The following is an 18,447-nucleotide window of genomic DNA, read 5'->3' on the forward strand; positions in this document are numbered from 1 at the left end:
ATTGCGCGAGCTATTCATTGATGCGTTCGTGAGAGACCACATTGAGCGTAAGAACGATGGCTTGGACGGACCTTGGGGTCAGGGCCAGCTGGAGGACTGTGGGGGATAAGACTGGAGGTACTGTGGGGTAGAGTGAGAATCTATGAGGGTGGAGTGTGGAGGACTGTGGGTAGAGAGCTGAAGACTGTGAGAGCATTGCATTGGAGGACATGGGGCAACAGAGAACTGGAAGACCATGGTAGAGTGACTGGAGGACTGCTGGGCAGAACTGGAAAAGTCTTTACTGGTGGGATAGGTGTGGAGGACTGTGGGGGTAGAGTTGGGCGCTGGTAAGACCCATGGACGAATGGCCTGGAGGTACTGTGGGGGAATAGAGGACTGGAGGACCATGGGGTAGAGTGGCTGGAGGACTTGGAGCAGGGCAAAGCTGGAGGACTGTGGGGGACTAGAGACTGGATGACCGTGGGGCGGAGAGGGCTGGAGAGACTGGGGCAGAAAGCTGGAGGACTGTTGGGCAGAATGGAAGACTATGGGGGATAAAGTTCTGGGGGACCATGGGGTAGGAGTGGGACTATGGGGGCAAGAGGCCCTGGAGGCCGAGAGGATAGGAGAGACGTGGAGGATGTTGGGGCAAGTGGGCTGGAGGACCTTGGGGGCATAGGGCAGCTTGGAGACTTGACTGGGGCGTGATAGAGACTGGAGGACTGTGGGGTAGAGTGGTGAGGGACTGGGGCAGGAAGCTGGTAGGACTGTGGGGGCTAGAGTGGAAAGACTATGGGGGATAGGGAGTGGAGGAAACATGGGGTAGAGCGGCTGGAGGACTGTGGAGCGATTGGCTGGAGGAACATGGGGCAACAGAGAATGGAGGACACAATGGGTAGAGGCGGCTGGAGGACTTTGCGGGTAGGGCAAGCTGAGAGGACTGTGGGGCAGAAGCTGGAAGACTATGGGCATAGAGTCGTGGAGCGCACCAGTAGGGGTCAGAGTGGCTGGAAGACCGTGGGACCAGACATGGCTTGAGGCTGGTGGGGATCAGAAAGTGGAGGCCATGGGGTAGAAGTGGCTGGAGGACCTTGGTTGCAGAGCAGCGGAGGAGCTTGTCGGGGGATAGAACTGGGAGGACCGTGGGTAGAGTGGCTGGAGGACTGGCGGCAGGAAGGCTGCGAGGACGTGTGGGGCAGAAATGGAAGAACTCATGGGGGATAAAGCTGGACGGACATGGGGGTAGAGTGGAAGTATGAGGGGACAGAGGCTGAGGACGAGGGCTAGAGAGGGAGTGGAGGACTGTGGGACAGAGTGGGCTGGAGGCCTTGGGGCCAGGGGCAGCTGGAGGACTGTGGGGGATAGAGACCTAAGGGACTGTGGGGTTTAGAGTGTCTGAGGACCCATGGGGGAATAGAGACTCGGAGGAAGCCATCGGGGTAAAAGAGTGAGCTGGGAGGACATCGGGGGTCAGCAGAGGAAGGCAGAGCTGAGGCCGAGCTATATAGGACCAACGTCATTACTTGAGATTAGGGCATAGTGAATAATGGCGCTCCAAAAGTGAGGAGGCAACGTCTAGCGGCTGTGCATCATCGATCGAGGAGGGGCCTGTACGCATACACGACATCGTATGAACGGGCTCCATCAGCTATCAGTAAGCGCCCACCATTACATATCGGTATCGCACATACGTTCACTCGGCCCCGTTACCGACCAAACAGCTCCTTTGGCCCAGCTGGCGGCGGACCACAACAAGCGGACCGGCGCGCACGAAGTATGGAGTGAATAAGCAAGAAAGATCGCTGGTAAATTGCTAGTTGATTATGCGTAGATGAGAACGGGGCGCAGCAGATCAAGGAGAAATAAGAAGCAGAGTGCTTAGGGGAGGAGGGGAGATAAGTAGCGGGGGTCAGGCTGGGACGGAGCGTGTAACTTTGTTGGGGATGAGGTCAGTGGGGTGTTGTTGAAGGGGAGATCGGGAGTGTTTGGTGGGGGTTAATTAGTAGGGGGAGAGTTCAGAGATGATGTGTTGGGGCGGGGTCCACGTGTAGATAGTGGGGTGGCTCAGTAGTGGGGAGCAAGGTTAAACTATACGAGTAGGGAAGGGGGTCAGTGGTGTGTATGAAAGAGGGGTAGTCAACTCGGGAAGGGATATATAATGTTGGGGGGGTCACTGTGTGTGTGGGGCAGTGGGGGGTCGAGTTGGTGGGGACAGGGGGTTGCAATGATGGGGCACTGAGGTAGGTCAGCTCGTGGGTTGGGGGGTAGTTGTTGGGGGGTCGAGTGTGGAGGTTAGGGGGTCAGTTGGTCCGGGGTTAATAGTGGGGGGGTCAGGTGTGAGTGTTGGGGGGGTCAATGTGTGTGGGGGGGTCAGGTGGGGGTCAGTGTGGGCGGGGTTAACGGTGTGGGGGGGGGTCAGATGGGTGTGGGTTTGGCGGGGGTCACGTGGGAGGGGTTAATGCTGGGGGGGTCCAGTGTGTGCTTGGGGGGGGTTAGTGGGGCGGGGGATCAGGGTGGGGGGGTCAGATAACGGTGTGGTGTTGGGGGGTTAATGCAGAGGGGGGGTTAATGTGGGGGGGGATCAAGTTTTTGTGTTGGGGGTTTACTGCAGCAGGGGGGGTTGAGAATGTGGGGGGGGTCAGTGTGTGTTGGGGGGGTCAGTGGGGGGGGGTCATTGGAGGGGGGGGTAGTGTGTGTTGAGAGGGGGGTTAATGTGGGGAGGGGGGCAATGTGTGTTTGGGTGAGGGGTCTGTTGGGGGGGGAGGGTCGCAATGGTGTGTGTCGGGGGGCAGGGTATTGTTGGCGGGGGTCAGTGGGGAGGAGGGGGACAGGTGGGGGTCAAAGTGTTGGGGAGGGGTCAGAGTGGAGGAGTCAGTGTGGGGGGGGGACATCGTGTGTGTGGGGGGTCATGTGTGGTTGGGGGGGTTAATGTGGGGGGGGTCAGTGTGTGTTGGGGGAAGAGTCAGTTGGGGGGAGGTTAGTGTGGTGTTTGGAGGGTCAATGTGGGGGGGGTCAGTGTGTGTGGAGTGAGTGTGAGTTGGGGGGGGTTGTGTGTGGGGGATCAGTTTGTGTCTGGGGTTGAATGCAATGAAGCAACATGGATCATACGGAGGCTGCGGCTGCAGCGTACCAGGTGGGTGACACAGACCGATTGGATGAGACCGGAGCAGAATTTAGAGGCCAACAGAGACAGGTAGAGCACTTGCGAGGGAGACATGAGAGCAGCAAAATGCAGCAAGTGCAGCCTGTTTGAACACACGCCAAATGCAGCAATGCAGCAATGCATGTTGGATTCCAGAATGCATCTATTGGAATCTCAGCATGCCAGCTGTTGGATTCAGCAATGGCAGCTGTGGAGGTCCAGCAAGATGCCATCTGTTGGAGTCTCAGCAATGCCACTGTTATAGTCTCATGCAATGGCAGCTGTGTGGAGTTTCAGCAAGAATGGCAGCTTGTTGTGATCTCAGCAATGCAGCAGGGTCTGTTGCAGTTCAAGCAATGCCCAGCTTGTTTATTCTCAGCAATGCAAGCTGTTGGATCTCAGAATGCAGCTTGTTTGCATTCCAGCAATGGCAGCTGTTTGGATCCCAGCATGCACGCAATGCAGCAATTGCAGCTGTATGATCCTCCAGCATGCAGCTGCATTGGATCCCAGCAATGCGCTGTTGGATCCTCAGCAATGCAGCTGTTGGCTCCCAGGCAATCGCGAAGATCTGATTGGAATCTCAAAGCAATGGCTGAGCTGTTTTTTTAATTCCCAGCAACTGCAGCGTGTTGGAATCCGCAGCAATACAAGCTTCGGTTGGATCCAGCAATGCAGTGTTGGATCTCAGCAATGCCAGCTGTTGGAGTCTCAGCAAATGCGAGTTGGATCCCAGCAATGCAGCTGTTAGATCTCAGCATGAAGCTGTTGGATCTCACGGCAAGAAAATGCAGCTGTTATATCTCAAGCAATAGCAGCTGTTGGAATCCCAGCATGCAAGCTGTGTGGATCTCAAGCAATGCAGCTGTTGGATCTCAGCGATGCAGCTGTGTGGATCTCGTGATCAGCTGTACTGTCATCTCCAGCAACTTGCAGCTGTTGGATGCCCAGCCATGCAGGGCCCTGTTATAGTCGTCAGATGCAAGCTGGTGGATCCGCAGCATGCAAGGCTGTTGGATCCTCAGCATGGCAGCTGTTGGATCTGAGCGATGCAGGCTGTTGGATCTCAGCAATGCAGCTTGTTGGATCTCAGCAATGCAGTGTTGGATCCAGCAATGCAGCTGTTGGATCCCAGCAATGCAGCTGTTGGATCTCAGCAATGCAGCTGTTGGATCTCAGCAATGCAGCTGTTGGATCTCAGCAATGCAGCTGTTGGATCCCAGCAATGCAGCTGTTGGATCTCAGCAATGCATCTATTGGATCTCAGCAATGCAGCTGTTGGATCTCAGCAATGCAGCTGTTGGATCCCAGCAAGTGCAGCCCAAGATGCGCTCATGGAGGATGTGGAGGGGGGGGTCATCCTTTCTATGGGGCTTGGGACCCCCATGCCCCCACCTGCCCCAGTGAGTTCTGTGGGGCTGCGCATCTGCTCACCTCCACAGGAAATCTTGGCCTGGAATCCCTTCCCAAAGATGAGGTTCTCCAGGTTGTTGAAGGCCTGAATGGAGCCTGATGTAGAGGGACACAACGACAGAAACGGTAGCTAGGGAGACTAGTGACCAAGTATAATAGCCTTACCGCGTAAAAAATTAACCGCGGTCGCAAGCGCAAAAGGATAGGTGTCACTCGCACGCACCGACTTAACCACACATAACTTATACATGCAGGCACCCACTACTAAGAAGAATGACACTACAGCGCAGGAACGTAGACGCACGGCCCCATTCTCTACATCACGAAAGGACAGAGACTGACGAGAGAGCGAGTAAAACATAGAAAAGCCAAGATAAGAATCGAGGGTAGATGAGTACTTGATCACTTCAAGTGATGTAATGATCGGTCAATAACGGAGAGCATATGCGATGAGGAGGGAGCCATCGATTTCGTCAGACATGTATGCAAGATAGATCGGACACGAGAGCATAACGTGTGAGTGTGAGCTGGACGGAGCGTCGTATGTGATTGCGTCTAGAGGTAGTACTTGGTGCGATTTACCATAGGAGGGTTCTGAGAGTTAGATTCTATCGAGACATAGCTAGGTGTCCCTCAGTACATATCGAGCGAGAAGCCTTCAACAACACTGGAAGCTCATATTTGGAAGGATCAGCCAGATAGTCCCATGAGGGTGAGCAGAGCTATGCAGCCCCACAGATATGGGGCAGGGGGGGGGAATGGGGGGGTCCCAAAGCCCCATAGAAAGGATGGACCCCCCCCTCCATCCTCCATAGGAGGGCGGCATTTGGGCTGCATTGCTGGGATCCAACAGCTGCATTGCTGAAGATCCCAACAGCTGCATTGCTGAGATGCCAATAGATGCATTGCCCTAGAGATCCAACAGCTGATGCTGGATCCAACAAGCTGCAGTTGCTAGATCCAACACTGCATTGCTTGAGATCCAAACAGATGCATTGCTGAACGATGCCCAACAGCTGCATTGCTGGGATCCCAACAGTGCATTGCTGAGATCAACACGGCATATGCTGGGCATCAAACGCTGCATTGCTGACGATCCAACAGCTGCATCCGGCTGAGATCCAACCAGCTGCATTTTTGCTGGGATCCAACAGCTGCATTGCTTCGGGATCCAACAGCTGGGCATTGCTGAGGATATACAGCTGCATTGCGTGGGATCCATACAGCTTTGCATGCTGAGATGCAACAGCTGCATCACTGAGATCCAACAGCTGCATCGCTGAGATCCAACAGCTGCATTGCTGAGATCCAACAGCTGCATTTGATTCTGGGATCAAAAGCAGTCTGCCTTGCTGAGAATATAAGGACTTAAGAATACTATAGCCGAACGGGATACGTAGGTGCCAGATAAGGAAGATCAGGTAGGATACTTCATAGCGTGCGATCATGCTGCTGAGAAGAATGATGATAAAGACCACTTGACAATGCTGCATTAATCTGGGCTAGGAAAAGTGATAAGATCTTAGAGCATGCAATCAGAAAAGAATAATGACAAATCAGGTATGCTGAGAAGAGAGTAGTACAAACTAATATTCAGTATTTCACGTTGCTTTCTACCCAATCAAACGAACGTATGTCTGATAGCTCAAAGCAGCGTGAGCATCGTGACTGAATATTCAATCATTAACAGACCGTAATGTTTGGACCTCGGGGACATAAACCAAGCAGGATACAGGACATTAGTATGAGATAATAAGGGGAAGTAAGCAGACAGGAGAAAGACTGCCTTCAATCTTAGACTGGAAGACCTACTACTCAGTATGTGACAGGCTAGGGGCAGAATTGAGATGCAAGAGAAGAAGTTCCATGAAATCAGGACCTAAGCAGATGTGACCATGGGAAAGAAGAGATTATACCATACAAGGATCGCGGTGTCAGGATAAGCGAGCGAATGGTCCATGACATGTCAACGAAGACATCTTATGTCATGCAAAATAATAATAGAAAGCTGGCGAAGAGCGAATGATACTAGATTCGGATCGAATGCAGCGTAGATCAAAATTAGCGAGCGAGTCATGAGGACCAGACGCCATTGGATCAGGAACAGCGTGCGATCATGGGCATGAATGCGGCAAATGTAGAGGCGTGCATATAGAATACTGGGCTAGTCCAAACAAAGCGCTCGCCCGCATATGAAACCTGATACAGAATAGACAAGCATAACTGAGAAGCAGCCTGATGTACGATTGAACAACATCGTCAGCTGAAACTTGCAACCTGAACGATAAGTGAACTGGACGCAGGGACAATGGATACATAGACTATGGGCTAGAGGTCTAGTGCATACAGGCTGCGATTGCTGAGATACAACAGCTGCTCTGCTGAGATCCAACAGCTGCATTGCTGAGATATAACACTGTACAGAAAATTACATTGGCGTTGAGATCCAACAATGCTTATTGCTTGAGGATTCAACAGCTGGCATTGCCTGGAGATCCAACAGCTTCGGCAATTGCTGAATCCAATTAGGACTGGCATTTGCCTGGGAGACATTCACATGGCATTGCTGCATTGCTGCATTGCTGTGTTCGAACAGCTGCATCCCGCTGCATTGCCTGCTCTCATGTGTTCTCCCTGCAGATATCTCAGCCTGTCTCCTGGTTGGCTCTAGCATTTTGCCTCCGGTCTCATCCATCGGGTCTGTGTCACCACCTGGTACTGCAGCGCCAGGCGAGCTCCGTATGGATACATGTTGTCTTACGATACATAGTGCAGCGCCGATATTAGACCCCAACCACGGATAACTGCAGTGAACCCACGATTCGTATTTACAATGCACACTCAGAAACCCACCTGTCCCAACGATACTCGACCCGCGTCCAACAGGTGATGTCAACGATGAATTACGGCGTATCTAATGATTCCGCGCTCATGAGACTAGCCAGCCCCACGTCAGCGGAATTATGAAAGAGACCGAGTATTCGGTCCGGTGATAGGCACTGAACGACAGCGATCCTCACGTGATGTGCCCTCCCTCGCATAGATCAGGGATGACACTCCAAGTTGTTCTGAATCCTAACACAACCACTTGTACCGTCACACCCAGCAGATCTAACCCAGCGCATGCCAGTGATTCACACACAGATATAGCTAGCACTAGCGACGTGATGTGAACCTCCCCACACACAATGAACCCCCCCCCGCATCGTTCGACCGGTACGGAGTTGGTAAGGGCAGAAAGGAGAAATGGGGACCAGAATTATTGGTACCATATCAGAGACTATACTAGGGTGATATGATAACGATATCAAGAGAAGATATAGAGCGCGTGCGAACACTGGTAATATAGAGCTCACAGATAGGAAAGACATGATGGTTGGCGGAGACTGAAAGTGAGATCGAACGCCACGATGGTGCCACAGGCTAGTAAGTCGGGATATGCATGAAGCGAAAGGAGGTACACTTGACTTGGGTGAAAGCCGGACTGCAGCGGCAGAGAGCGAGGCCGACGATTACGAGGTCCAAGTGGTGAGAGCGCGCAGTCAGCCTGCACGCTGAGAATAAGCGATGACGGGTCGGAGGAAGCAGGTCGAAGGATGCAGGCCGATATTCAGTGATATCGAAGCCGCGCGCATAGATGTCGGTGTATCTGAGAGTATACCGTAACCAAAAGCGCAGCGAGAATGGCGGATAGCATCGAACAAGAACGGTGGCGAAATGGATGGGTGACTCGGTCCGCAAGGATGAGACGCAACGCCGTATATGGAGAGTTTGACTATGCATGTTCGACGTGTACCGAAGCACGAGTGCGAGAAGTGTGTGCGAGAATCCGGATATGAGGAGCATGAAAGACGCCGGGGAGAGAAGTAGCAGGCGAGCCCGCCAGAGAAGGGAAGGGCAGGACGGCCCCACCAAAAAATGCCCGGTAGGCGGCGCCATCTCAGCATAATCGGCAACAGCGAATGTGTTGTTATGGACACATACGTAAGCGGCGTCGGCAGAACACATTACACGCGAGAGAGCGGCAACTTGTGAGACTCTCTCCAACACACAATAGCCCCCCCCCACATTAAACCCCCTCCCAGAGCGAACACACACTGACCGCCAGCGCCGCAATTAGGCCTTCAAGGTGGAAGCTGACCGAGGGTCGTGTAGAAAGGCAATTGCGACGGAGTGGACGCTCACCGCCAGCCTGACAGTCGAGAGCTGACGCAGCGCCGCACGCAGAATAGCACACAACTGAGGAAGATAGGCGAGCGCCCCCCACATTAACCCCCCTCTGCATTAACCCCCCAACACACCAGACTGACCAGCCCCCCACATAACCCCCCTGCTGCATTAACCCCCCAACACACACTGACCCCCCCACACTGATCCCCCCCATAACTAACGCCACCCAAGCAGCACCACGGACCCCGCCACATTAACCCCTCCACTGACCCCCAACACACACTGGAGCCCCCCCCCAACATTGAACCCCCCACAAACTAGACCCCGCACTGGAACGCCATCCCACACATTGACCCCCCAACACACACTGACCCGCCCCACACTCTAACCCTCCCACTGACCCCCCGAAATACGAGAACAACACTTGCAGATCCACCCGACTCGACCAGCGCGCGCAGACCCATCACCTAGCACATGCTAGCGCCACGTGCAACAGAGTCGACTGGGTTAGAGGACGGGGCCTGTGAGGACGGCGTGTGAATGGCCTAGCTCGTATTGGAGCTCGCGACGCACGTTGTATAGCGCGACCCAATCCCAGCACAAGTGTACTTCCCCAGGGATCGAATTATTGCTGTAGATCACAGACACAAAAAACAAGCTACACGTGAGAACTCGAGCCCGGCTGCATACTCGGAAACCTGTATGAGAGAATGGGAACGTCATAAGCTAAAGCGGGACGCTCAGACGCTCGAAGGAAGCTAACAACGGAAACGCTCTAGAGAAGAGAAAGTGGCGATCAGAGAACGTAATACAGAGAAGCCGCTGCACGAAAGACGTAGCTACTACTATTGTCGAGCAGCGATAGAGAGCTGCGTCCGAGGTAGCACTTCGCACCCGAGATGGACTGAAAAAATGATCGCGCGAGTAAGAGACGACAGAGAGCACCACTTGCATGACATGAACCACAGCAAATAACAGAAGATGAGATGATTTATAGCTGTAGGGACAGTCGGCTCGGCACAGACGAATCAACTGGCGAGAAGGCACGACACGCCACGACGGAATGATTAAACAAGGCAGCGCATCCTCGCATCAGTAGATGAAGCGCAGGTCGCCGACGACTGGCGAGGAATAGCGCCGTCCGATTACATTGCCGGGCTACAAAGAAGAGCCACTATTCTGACACTAGACTCTAGGGATTATATGTACGAGAGTGATGCAACGGCCGCCGGCCGAAACGTAGAGCGCACAGCAGTCGGGACTAGTGGATTACTGAGTATCTAGCAGGTCGCTGCGAACGGGCGACTGTGTGCTCAGGCGTTAGTGTGAGATACCGCACTCGACTAGGCATCATGAATAGTTGGCTCGCGAGATATCGGATGCTTCACATGTCAGGCCTAGACTACTAGCTAGCGATTCTCAACAGGATTCGTACTCACCGCAGCGCCGCTTCTTACTGTGATGCGAAGAAGGGCTCGCAAGCGGCGACGGCATGAGCGCAGATGTGTGGAGACATCAGCCGAAGGGAAGGCCGCACGCGAGTTTAGGCAGAGTACTACATGAGCTAAGATAGCTGTGGATGAGCGAGTAAAAGAAGCGGAAGTCGACAGATGAGATACATGATAATTATGAGGGATGAATGAAGGTTGCGTTCGAGTGCTCGGAGGATAGGAGTGAGGCTATTATGATGGTGATGGAAGCCGATGATAAGGAGCCGTTATGCCCCCATTCGCGGCCTAGCACAGCCACTCAGTTAAAGTTGGGGCGCTTTGTCAGCTCGGCTCAGCCTCTGCTTTCTGGTGCTGACCCCCATGGTCTCCAGCCACTCTAGCGCATTTGTCCTCCAGTCCTCTAAATACCCCCATGGTCCCAGGAACACTCTACCCCGACAGTCCCTTAGGTCTCTATCCCCCACAGTCCTCCAGCTGCCCGTGCCCAAGGTCCTCCAGCCACTCTGCCCACAGGGCTCACTCTCTCTATCCCGTCGGTCCTGCAGGCCTCTTGCCCCCATAGTCCCACTCTACCCATGGGTCCTCCAGACTTTAATCCGCCCATAGTCTTCCATTCTGCCACAAGTCGCTCCCAGCTTCATGCCCCAGTCTGGCAGCCACTCGTAACCCCACGGTCCTCCAGTCTCTATCCAGGCACATCCTGCCAGCTGCTCTGCCCCAAGGTCTCGCAGCCACTCTTCACCCATGCGTCCTCCAGTCTCTATCCCCCACAGTCCTCCAGCCATTCTGTCCCCACGGTCCTTACCAGCCACTCTACTCCACGGTCCCTCCACACTCTATGCCCCATATGTCTTCCAGCTTTCTGCCCCAAGTCCTCCAGCGTGCCTACCCAAAGCCTCCAGACCGACTACCTCATGGGTCCTACGCATTCTCTGTGGCCCCATGGTCCGTCCAGGCCAATCTCCACAGTCCTGCCAGCCGCTCCTACCCATGGGTCCTCCACTCCCTATTCGCCTTCAATAGTGTTCCACTCTGCCCGCACAGTTTTCCTCCAGCTTCTGCGCCCAGTCCCTCCAGCGTACTCTACGCGCACAGTCCTCCAGGTCCTCTCATCCCCCAGAGCTCCATCCAGCTGCTCGCTGCCCAATGGGTCTCCATGCCAGCCCACAAGTTCCTCCACTCTTCTATCTTCCTCGGGTCCTCCGAGCCTACTTGGCCCCTTCGCATAGTCCACGCTAGCACCATGGTACCCAGACTATTATACCCCCATAGTCTCCATTCTCCCACACAGTACCTCCAGCTTCTGCCCAGTCCTCCAGCACTCTGTTCACCTCCACGGGTCATCAGATCCTCTCAAATCCCACAGTCCTCCAGCTGGCGCGGCTCCAAGGTCCTACCAGCCACTCTTACCCCATGGTCCTCCATCCTGTAGTCCCCCACACGTCGCTCCAGCCATTCTGTCCATGTGCAGTCTTCCAGCCACTCTCCGACCATCAGTTCCGTCCACCTCTATCCCCATAGACTTCCATTCTGCCCAGCAGTCCTCCAGCCACTCTACCTCCTAATGGTCTTTCCATTCCTCTGGCCCACCATTGGGGTCCTCCAACAATGCTGCCACGAACGTGGTTCCGCCTCTCTACCCCACAGTGCCTCCAGCACTCCAACCCCATAGTCATTCACTCTGAACCCATACAAGAGTCATACTCCTAGTCATGCGTAGCTGCCCACGTCCTCCATGGCTAGCCGCCAAGGTCCTCCAGAAACGACTCGTAGCTAGACGCCACTGGTCCGTCGCGACTGAACTTGCGTGCTGCGACCACTAATCAAGTTACTCCACACTGCCCGCAGCGGACGTCCCTCCAGCAGACTCTATCGAGCCAATAGCTACACATCACGCACTCCTGAAAGGCTAACGGTATGAGAATGCGATTGATCCCGTGTACTGCTTCAGCTACCTAGACTGCATGCTGGCCGCCGCAGCTACGTCCTACATCGTGCCCCACGACGGGGTCCATGCCAGCAAATCTCTCTGCCCCTGCATTGGTGCATAATAGAGAGTGCGTCAGATGATCGGCCCAATGAGCATCACCGCTGCTACCACGAGCTGCAGAGTCTGATCGATATGATACCACCTCACGAGTCCCTCCAGGCTGCACTAGCCAGGGCCCATAGTCCTCCAGCCACTCTCAGGTGCCCATATTGTCTTCACTCTGCCCCACAGTCCTCCCAGCTTTCTGCCCCAGTCCTCCAGCACTATCTAACCACAGGTCCTCCACACTCTGTCCCCAGAAGACCTCACAGCCACTCATACACCATGGGTCCTCCAATCGTGCTGGTGCCCAATCAAGTCCTGCAAAAGCTGCCCGTATGCCCGTAGAGGTCCTCCAGCGCAGCTGCTACCCAATGAGTCCTACCAGATCTCTAATCCCGGAAGGTCACTCCAGTCCACTTCTGTATGGCCCCTAGCTGATCCCTTCCGATTCTGCCCGGTCCTCACCAGGCACTCTGACGCTCCCATGCATGGTATCACGCTCTACCTGGCCACACGTCCTGGCCTACTCTCATAAGGTCGACCGCTATGGGTCCTTCTCATGCCTACCTACGCCGAAGCCAGCGAGGATCGCTTTAAGTCCTCGTGATTCCCCACTTGTCTTCCAGCTGACCTGTCCAGCTCTACCAGCCCATCTTGGCTCCCATAGCGTCCTACCGAGCAACTCTAGGTAGCCCCTACAAGGCCCGCCTCTATCAGTGACGCCAGCACAGCCGTTCGCTGCACCCATGCACGACGCATTCGACTCCACATATTAAAGATCGGTTATGGCCAAACACTACCAGTCCTATCTGCATGCTCATCTCCATTGCGCGGATGCAGCCATTGCAATCCAGCCGGCAATCCAGGCATCGGCTGCGATCCGTCCCAAGCCTGTGGCAGTCTCCAAGCCACCCCCAGACCGCGAAATCACACCCGCAGAGAGCACAGGAGCCAGCACCATATCACGGCCGCCAATGGGGCGAGCCTTGCCATTGAGTGCTGCGCCATAGGGCACGGCGTGTCCCATCCAGCCCATTGAAGCATGGGATTCAAGTGGGAGTCCCAATAGAGCACGGTTGCTCCAGTCCAGCAGCCATAGGAAGGCACATTCATTTAATTCGCCATGGCTGAATTAAACGCGTTAATTAATCCCTACATGGATCTAAGTGAAGGTGGATTGACGCCCCCTTGAGCACGCACACGTGCTGCCTTTAATGATATGAGCCCCATTGATGCTATTACAGACACTTAGGGATGGAATGGGAGGAGGGGGAGGACGAAAGTGGGGGGGAACGGGGGGGGAAAGGGGGGGAGGGAGGAAAAGGGGGGAGGGAGGGGAAGAGAATAAGGGGGGAAGGGGGGATAAAGGGGGGCAAGAGGAGGAAGGGGGGGGGAAAGGAGGGAAGGGGGAGAGGTTTGGGGAAGGGAATTAAAAGGGGGGGGGAACGGAGGGTGACAGGAAGATAAGGGGGAAATGGGTTGGGGAAAGCGAAAGAAAGGGGGAAAGGGGTGGGAAAGGGGGAGGGAAGGGAATGTAAGAGGGAGGGGGAGGGAAGGAGGGGAGAGAAGGAAGGGGGGAAGGGAAGGGGGGGAAGTGGGGGGAAGGGAGGTAATCGGGGAAAGGGGGGATAAAAGGGGGTGGGGGAAGAGGAGGGAAGGGGGGGGAAGGGAAGTAAAGGGGGGGGAAGGGGTGAGGGAAAGTTAAGGGGGGAAATGGGGGGGAAAAGAGAATTAAGGGGGGGAAAGGAGAGAAAGGGGGAGAAAGGGGGGAAAGGGGGGGTAAGGGAAGTAAGAGGGGCCGGGGGGAAGAGAGAAGGGGGGGAAGGGAAGGGGGGGAAGTGGGGGGAAGGGAAGTAATGGGGGGAAAGAGGAGGGGAAGGGGCGAGATATAGGGGGAGATAGGAAGTAAGGGGGGGAAGGGGAGGGAGAGGAGTGAGCGGGGGAAGGGAATTAAAAGGGGGTGAAAGGGGGTGAAGGAAGATATGACGGGGAATGGGGGGGAGGAGGCAAGGGGTGAGAGTAAGAGCGGGGAAGGGAAATTAAGAGGGGGAAGATTGAATAAAGGGGGGAAAGGGGAGGGAAGGTGAAGGAGGGGGGGGAAGTAGGAGGGAAAAGGGGGGAGAGGGAGGGCGAAGGGGGATGAGGGAATAAGGGGGGGGGAATGGAGAGTAAGAGTTAGGGAAGGGGGGTAGGGAAAGGGGGGGAAGGGGGGGAAAGGGAAGTAAGGGGGTGAAGAAGGGTGGCGGGGGAAGGGAAGTAAGGGGAGGAAAGAGGAGAGGAAGGGGGGAGGGAAAGGAAGGCAAGTGGGGGAAGAGGAAGTAAGAGAGGAAAGGGGGGGAAGGGGGGAAGTAAGGGGGGAAATGTGGGGGGGGGAGGAAGCAAGGGGGAAGGAAGGGGTGAAGGGGGGGTAGGGAAGTAGGGGGGAGAAGGGGGGGATAAGGACGGGGGGAAAGGGGAAGGGGGGGAGAGAGGGGGGTAAAGGGAAGTAAGCGGGGGAAGAGGGAAAGGGAAGAAGGGAGGAAGAAGGGGAGAAAAGGAGGTGAGGGGAAGAAAGGGGGGAAGAGGAAAGGGGGGAAAGGGGAAAGGGAAATAAGGGGGTGGGGGGGAGGGGGGAGAAAGAGGAGGAAGGGGGGGGAAGAAGGGAAGACTGGCGAGGGGAAGAGGGAAATAAGATGGGGAAGGGGAGGAAAATGGGGGGGGTTAGGGAAATAGGGGGGGAAGAAGGAGGGAAGGGGGGGAAAAGGCAAGTAAAGGGGGGAAAGGGGAGGGAAGAAGGGAGGAACGAAGGGGAGGAAAGCGAAGGTAAGGTGGGGACAGAAGGGGGAAGAGGGGGGGGATGGGGGGGAGGGAAAGGGAAATAAGGGGGTGGGGGGAGGGAGAGTAAGGGGGGAGGGGCGATCGAAGAGGAGGAAGGGGGGGGAAGAAGCGGAAGATGGGAGGGGAAAGGGAATAAGATGGGGAAGGGGGGAAAAGGGGGGAGGGAAATAAGGGGGAGCAGGGAAGTAAAGGGGGGAACGGGAAGGGCAAGGGAAGGAAGGAAGGGGGAAATGGGGAGGTAAAGGGGGGGTAAAGGAAATAAGGGGGGGAGGGGGGGGGAATAGGAGAGGAAGTGGGTGGGGGGGGGGGGAAGGGAAATAAAGGGGGACATGGAGGCGCAAGGGGGGGGGTCGTAGGGGTCGTGGCGGCCCCCCCCGGTCCGTGGTTGTGGTTCTGTTGGGGTTTATGGGCTCCAGGCCGTGGGAACACACTCCGGGCCTGTTCCCACGCCGGGCTGTCACACACCGGAAAGGAGGAAGCCGGCTGCTTCCGGATTGACCGGAAACGGAGGACAAAGAGCGGCGTGTTTCCTGCCGGACCGGAAGCGGAAGGCGCATGCGTCAACCCACGTGGAGCTGTGCTGCCGTACTGCAACTCCCAGCGTCCCCCGCGCGGCGCGCTCTAGTGACGTCACGACGCGACGGCAGGAGAGAGCGCCGCGTTTGGAGGAGTGAAGGTGGGGTTGGGCCTGGGGGGGCCTGGGCCTGGGCCTGAGCTGGGGTATGGGGCCTGGGGGGGTCTGAGCCTGGCCCTGAGTTGAGGCCTGGCTGGACTTGGGGCCTGGGTTTGAGCTTGGGTTTGGGGCCTGGTAGGGCCTGGCTGGACCTGGGGCCTAGTGGGGCCCGGTGGGGTCTGGTGGAGCTGGGGCCTGGTGGGGTCTGAGCCTGGCCCTGAGTTGAGGCCTGGCCGGACTTAGGGCCTGGTGGGGTTTGGGCCTGGGCTTGAGCTTGGGCGTGGGGCCTGGTGGGGCCTGGTGGGGCCTGGCTGACCCTGGACCTGGGGCCTGGTAGGGCCTGGAGGGATCTGAGCCTGGCCCTGAGTTGAAGCCTGGCTGGACATGGGGCCTGGCTGGGTTTGGGCCTGGGCTTGAGCTTGGGCGTGGGGCCTGGTAGGGCCAGGCTGGACCTGGGGCCTGGTGGGGCCTAGTGGGGCCTGGTGGGGTCTAGTGGGGCCTGGTGGGGTCTGGTGGAGCCTGGTGGGGTCTGGTGGGGCCTGGTGGGGCCTAGTGGGGCCTAGCGGGGCCTGGTGGAGCCTAGTGGGGTCTAGTGAGGCCTAGTGGGGCCTGGTGGGGCCTAGTGGAGCCTGGTGGGGCCTAGTGGAGCCTAGCGGGGCCTAGTGGGGCCTAGTGGAGCCTGGTGGGGCCTAGTGGAGCCGCCTGGTGGGGCCTAGTGGAGCCTAGCGGGGCCTAGTGGGGCCTAGTGGAGCCTATTGGGCCTAGTGGGGCCTGGGCCTGGCCCAGCATTGCCCAGAGCCGCTCTCTCCCACCACAACCACCTCCTGACCCCGTCCCCATCTCCCCGCAGGCCGCCATGACCAAGCTGGCTCAGTGGCTGCTCGTCCTGGCCCTGTTGGGCTCCTGTTGGGTCGCTCTGGTTCTGGCCCCGTTCAGCCCGCAGCTCCCGGTGCCGGTCCGGCAGGTCCTGCTCCCTCTCCCCATTTACCTGCTGGTCGTCTCAGGTTGTTTCTCGTTGGCCGCCGTTGGTTTCCGTGTGGCCACGTTCAATGACTGCCCGGAGGCGGCGGCCGAGCTGAGGGGTCACATCGCCATGGCCAGGGCCGACCTGCGGCTACGGGGGATGGACCTCAACCCGCAATAAAGGGCCAGGATGGGGCTGAGCGTGTCCTGATGGGGGGCATAAAGGGGGAGGGGGGGATGTGGGTCACGGCTGCTCTGGGGTCCCCTCTATAAGGTTCCCTTTGTGGGTTTCTCTCTATAGGGTTCTCATTGAGGGGTTCCCATTGTGAGGTTCCCTCTGTAGGGCTCCCGTTGTGGGGTTCCCTCTATAGGGTTCCCTCTATAGGGTCCCCATTGTGAGGTTCCCATTGTGGGCTTCCCACTACGGGGTTCTCTCTGTAGGATTCCCATTGTGAGGTTCCCATTATGGGGTTACCATTGTGGGGCCCACATTGTGGGGTTCCCTCTATAGGGTTCTCAATATGGGGTTCCCTCTATAGGGTTCTCAATGTGGGGTTCCCATTGTGGGCTTCCCACTATGGGGTTCTCCCTGTAGGGTTCCCATTGTGAGGTTCCCTCTATAGGGTTCCCCTTGTGAGGTTCCCATTATGGAGTTCCCATTGTGGGGTCCCCTTATAGGGTCCTCATTGTGGGGTTCCCCTTGTGAGGTTCCTATTGTGGGGTTCCCTCTATAGGGTCCTCATTGTGGGGTTCCCATTGTGAGGCTCCTATTGTGGGGTTCCCTCTATAGGGTTCTCAATGTGGGGTTCCCATTGTGAGGTTCCCTCTGTAGGGCTCCCGTTGTGGGGTTCCTGCTATGGGGTTCCCTCTATAGGGTTCTCATTGAGGGGTTCCCATTGTGAGGTTCCCTCTATAGGGTTCCCTTTGTGGGGTTCCCACTCTGGGGTTCCCACTATAGGGTTCTCATTGAGGGGTTCCCACTGTGGGGTCCCCTCTATAGGGTTGTCATTGTGGGGTTCTCTCTGTAGGGTTCCCCTTGTGAGGTTCCCTCTATAGGGTTCCCCTTGTGAGGTTCCCATTATGGGGTTACCATTGAGGGGTTCACATTGTGGGGTCCCCTCTATAGGGTTCTCAATGTGGGGTTCCTGCTATGGGGTTCCCTCTATAGGGTTCTCAATGTGGGGTTCCCTCTATAGGGTTCCCCTTGTGAGGTTCCCATTATAGGGTTCCCATTGTGAGGTTCCCATTGTGGGGTTCCTATTGTGAGGTTCCCACTGTGAGGTTCCCTCTATAGGGTTCCCATTGTGAGGTTCCCATTGTGGGGTTCCCATTGTGAGGTTCCCATTGTGGGGTTCCTATTGTGAGGTTCCCACTGTGGGGTTCCCTCTATAGAGTTCCCCTTGTGGGGTTCTCACTGTAGGGTTCCCATTGTGAGGTTCCCATTTTGGGCTTCCTTCTATAGGGTTCTCAATGTGGGGTTTCTGCTATGGGGTTCCCTCTATAGGGTCCCCATTGTGGGGTTCCCTCTATAGGGTTCCCATTGTGAGGTTCCCATTGTGGGCTTTCCACTATGGGGTTCTCTCTATAGGGTTCTTATTGTGAGATTCCCTCTATAGGGTTCCCCTTGTGGGGTTCCCACTATGGGGTTCCCTCTTTAGGGCTCCTGCTGTGGGGCTCTTATAGGGTTGTGGGGCTGTGAGGCTCCTATGGGGCTCCCAAAGGGCTGTGGGGTTATTATGGGGTTCTTATGGGGTTATGGGGCTCCTGTGGGGCTTTTATGGGGCTTTCTTGGGGCCATAAGGCT

General features: G+C 56.2%; 1 protein-coding gene across 1 annotated transcript; it reads left to right on the forward strand.

Annotated features, from left to right (window-relative positions):
* The first annotated feature begins 15,430 nt into the window (after positions 1 to 15,430).
* On the forward strand, positions 15,431 to 16,843 carry DPM3 (dolichyl-phosphate mannosyltransferase subunit 3, regulatory). The gene is made up of 2 exons (XM_015850922.2): positions 15,431 to 15,683; positions 16,531 to 16,843. The coding sequence occupies exon 2, from the start codon at positions 16,537 to 16,539 to the stop codon at positions 16,822 to 16,824; it is 288 nt and encodes a 95-aa protein (XP_015706408.1). The 5' UTR covers positions 15,431 to 15,683; positions 16,531 to 16,536; the 3' UTR covers positions 16,825 to 16,843.
* Positions 16,844 to 18,447: the final 1,604 nt, after the last annotated feature.

Source organism: Coturnix japonica, unplaced genomic scaffold, assembly GCF_001577835.2.
Source record: "Coturnix japonica isolate 7356 unplaced genomic scaffold, Coturnix japonica 2.1 chrUnrandom590, whole genome shotgun sequence".
In the NCBI taxonomy this organism is placed as follows: Eukaryota; Metazoa; Chordata; class Aves; order Galliformes; family Phasianidae; genus Coturnix; species Coturnix japonica.